The following is a 2,259-nucleotide window of genomic DNA, read 5'->3' on the forward strand; positions in this document are numbered from 1 at the left end:
GCGGGACATTTAGCCATTTGTAATTTAGCAGTGTGTTGCTTAGATTGTTTATATTCCAGCCTTTAAAATGTATTCACATTAAAGTGAAGTTTTTTTTCTGTACAAAACTGTTTAGCTTACCTGTACCTAAATGAGGCAATCAAATTATAATTGGTCAGATTTATAATACATGAATTGGGTTTTCTTTCTGGACCAAAAAAAGTGTGTTAAACCATTTGGATTTGTCAGTTAAGGTAGGGTGATTTGTTAATGACCTCTATTGAATAAATGCCTCTTAAAAATGTCTTGATGTCTTCATTTTTTTTTCCAAACACAAACCTCTACAATGTCTACTTGTGTTAGGGATATTAATCTATATGTTGTCTTTGTTGCTTTATGAAGTAGAAAATGGTAATGTATCCATGTCATAAAATGAAGAAAGCTGAATTCCATTTAGCATGCTTTGATTTCAGCCAATTCACCAGGGCCATCATTAGGGTAGTTGGTGTGCTTTTCCTACTTTCTTCACGTTTTATTTTACAAAAAGTCACACTATATGGTTGTAAAAAGAAATAAAAACAAAAAAAATTAAACTCCGCAGTAAAAAACAAGAACAAAAGATGGGACAAGAAAAATCCTTTACATTTTAGAATGTCAGAGTTTGTGTGTTTATGTATATTATATGATCATTTATCAACTTAAAGGTATTAATGAAATTAATGTTTTTTTTTAAAAATAGAATAAAATTGTGCCTTACTTCTGAAATTTGTTAATAAAGTGCAGGAAAGTTGGCTTGGTTCCTGACCCTTTTCACTTATGAATTTGGAATTTTGCAAAAAATAACAAATTCAATCTATGGCATCATATCAAACATATCAAACAATCATCTTAAGTTTCTTTTTCAGAAAAATGTTTGACGTCCACCCAGAACATCATTGTATGATTACGGTGAAAAAATAAATGGGAAATTTCTCTTCTTCTGGTTCATAGAAACACACACATGCCCTGTGCTTTTCCTACAATGACAAGTCAAAATGTCTGCTGTGAGACATGCCTATCAAATGACTAACATAAGGAAGTGAGTTTTATAATCAAATCCGGTGATTAATCACAGTACTATAAACAAGCTACCTAACACAATATGCAGTGGAAACACTGTTTAAAATACAGCCATGTTGTCAATCTGTACATATTTTGTGTATGTGTACAGCCAAGGTGTGTATGTGTGTGTGTATGTATACTGTATACGTATTCACTTTAATCTGTTCTTTTTTTAAATATTTGCATAGCTAAATTGCTACTATTTACAATTACATTTCATTGCGCAACCCGTGTTGTAAAATGACAAATAAAATTAACCTTGGACATTTTCAGATATATTCCCACTGCTGTGGTTGACTTTTTATTTTCAAATGACAAAACAGTAAGTACTGTATGTCAGTAGTAGGCCTATCTTTGCGTGGGAGGAATAACAGATAGACATATGAACTCGTAGGCAGCTCAAACTGCGCCACCGAGGGCAACATGTCGAAGTAAAATCTACCTAGCAACACTTCGTCTTGATTATTCTATTGGTGGACTAAGTGGACAACCTCCCGGATGTACTTCAGTAATTTCGCCCGACAGCGTCCCCGCAGTTAAACAGACAGAACTCTCAAATAAAATACATTTACTTTCGTTTTGCCACGCGGGGCAGTTTAATTTGACGAATACTCTTTTCTGTAACTTTACAGAAACCAACTGAAGGTAAAACCATGAAGACATTTGTCTGCGCAGTTCTCCTCGGAATGCTCTGTATTCCTCCTTCAATCGCCAAAGAATGTAAGTAAACTACTGTAGGCTCCTTTGACAATATATTTACAAATGGCGCTGTGTTATTACACGGAAGCCTCTGAAAAGGCAAGTAGGGCCAGTATGTTAAACACAACATATGAAGCCACATGACTAGGTCACCCTAAAAGTAAAGTAGAAACTGTGTGTTAGAATCATGAGTGGTCGAATTACTCGTTAACCCTTGTGTTGTCCTCGGGTCAAATTGACCCGTTTGTGTTTTATATCAGAAATATTAGATTTCTTTCAACCAAATTGCCTCAAAACAACATGGATGATTCCATATAACATTCTCCAGGTAAAATTAATGATTACTTTCATTGAATTCCTTGGGTGTTTTAATCTTATAGCAATGCATTGAACTTTTTTATTTTTAATAGTTTCAAAACAGTATCCCAACTAAACTTTGACACATACCCATCTGTGATCCACTCAACATCCTCTGATCTT

General features: G+C 34.2%; 1 protein-coding gene across 2 annotated transcripts in view; it reads left to right on the plus strand.

The window, feature by feature from the left end:
• The first annotated feature begins 1,543 nt into the window (after nt 1-1,543).
• Nucleotides 1,544-2,259, plus strand: part of b2m (beta-2-microglobulin) — an 11,569-nt gene continuing 10,853 nt past the window's right edge. For both annotated transcript variants that reach the window (XM_032505714.1, XM_032505713.1), the window contains exon 1: nt 1,544-1,800. In XM_032505714.1, the coding sequence (XP_032361605.1) occupies nt 1,734-1,800 (67 nt within the window). In that variant the 5' untranslated portion in view covers nt 1,544-1,733. The remainder of the gene's footprint in view (nt 1,801-2,259) is intronic.

This window comes from Etheostoma spectabile, chromosome 23, assembly GCF_008692095.1.
Source record: "Etheostoma spectabile isolate EspeVRDwgs_2016 chromosome 23, UIUC_Espe_1.0, whole genome shotgun sequence".
In the NCBI taxonomy this organism is placed as follows: Eukaryota; Metazoa; Chordata; class Actinopteri; order Perciformes; family Percidae; genus Etheostoma; species Etheostoma spectabile.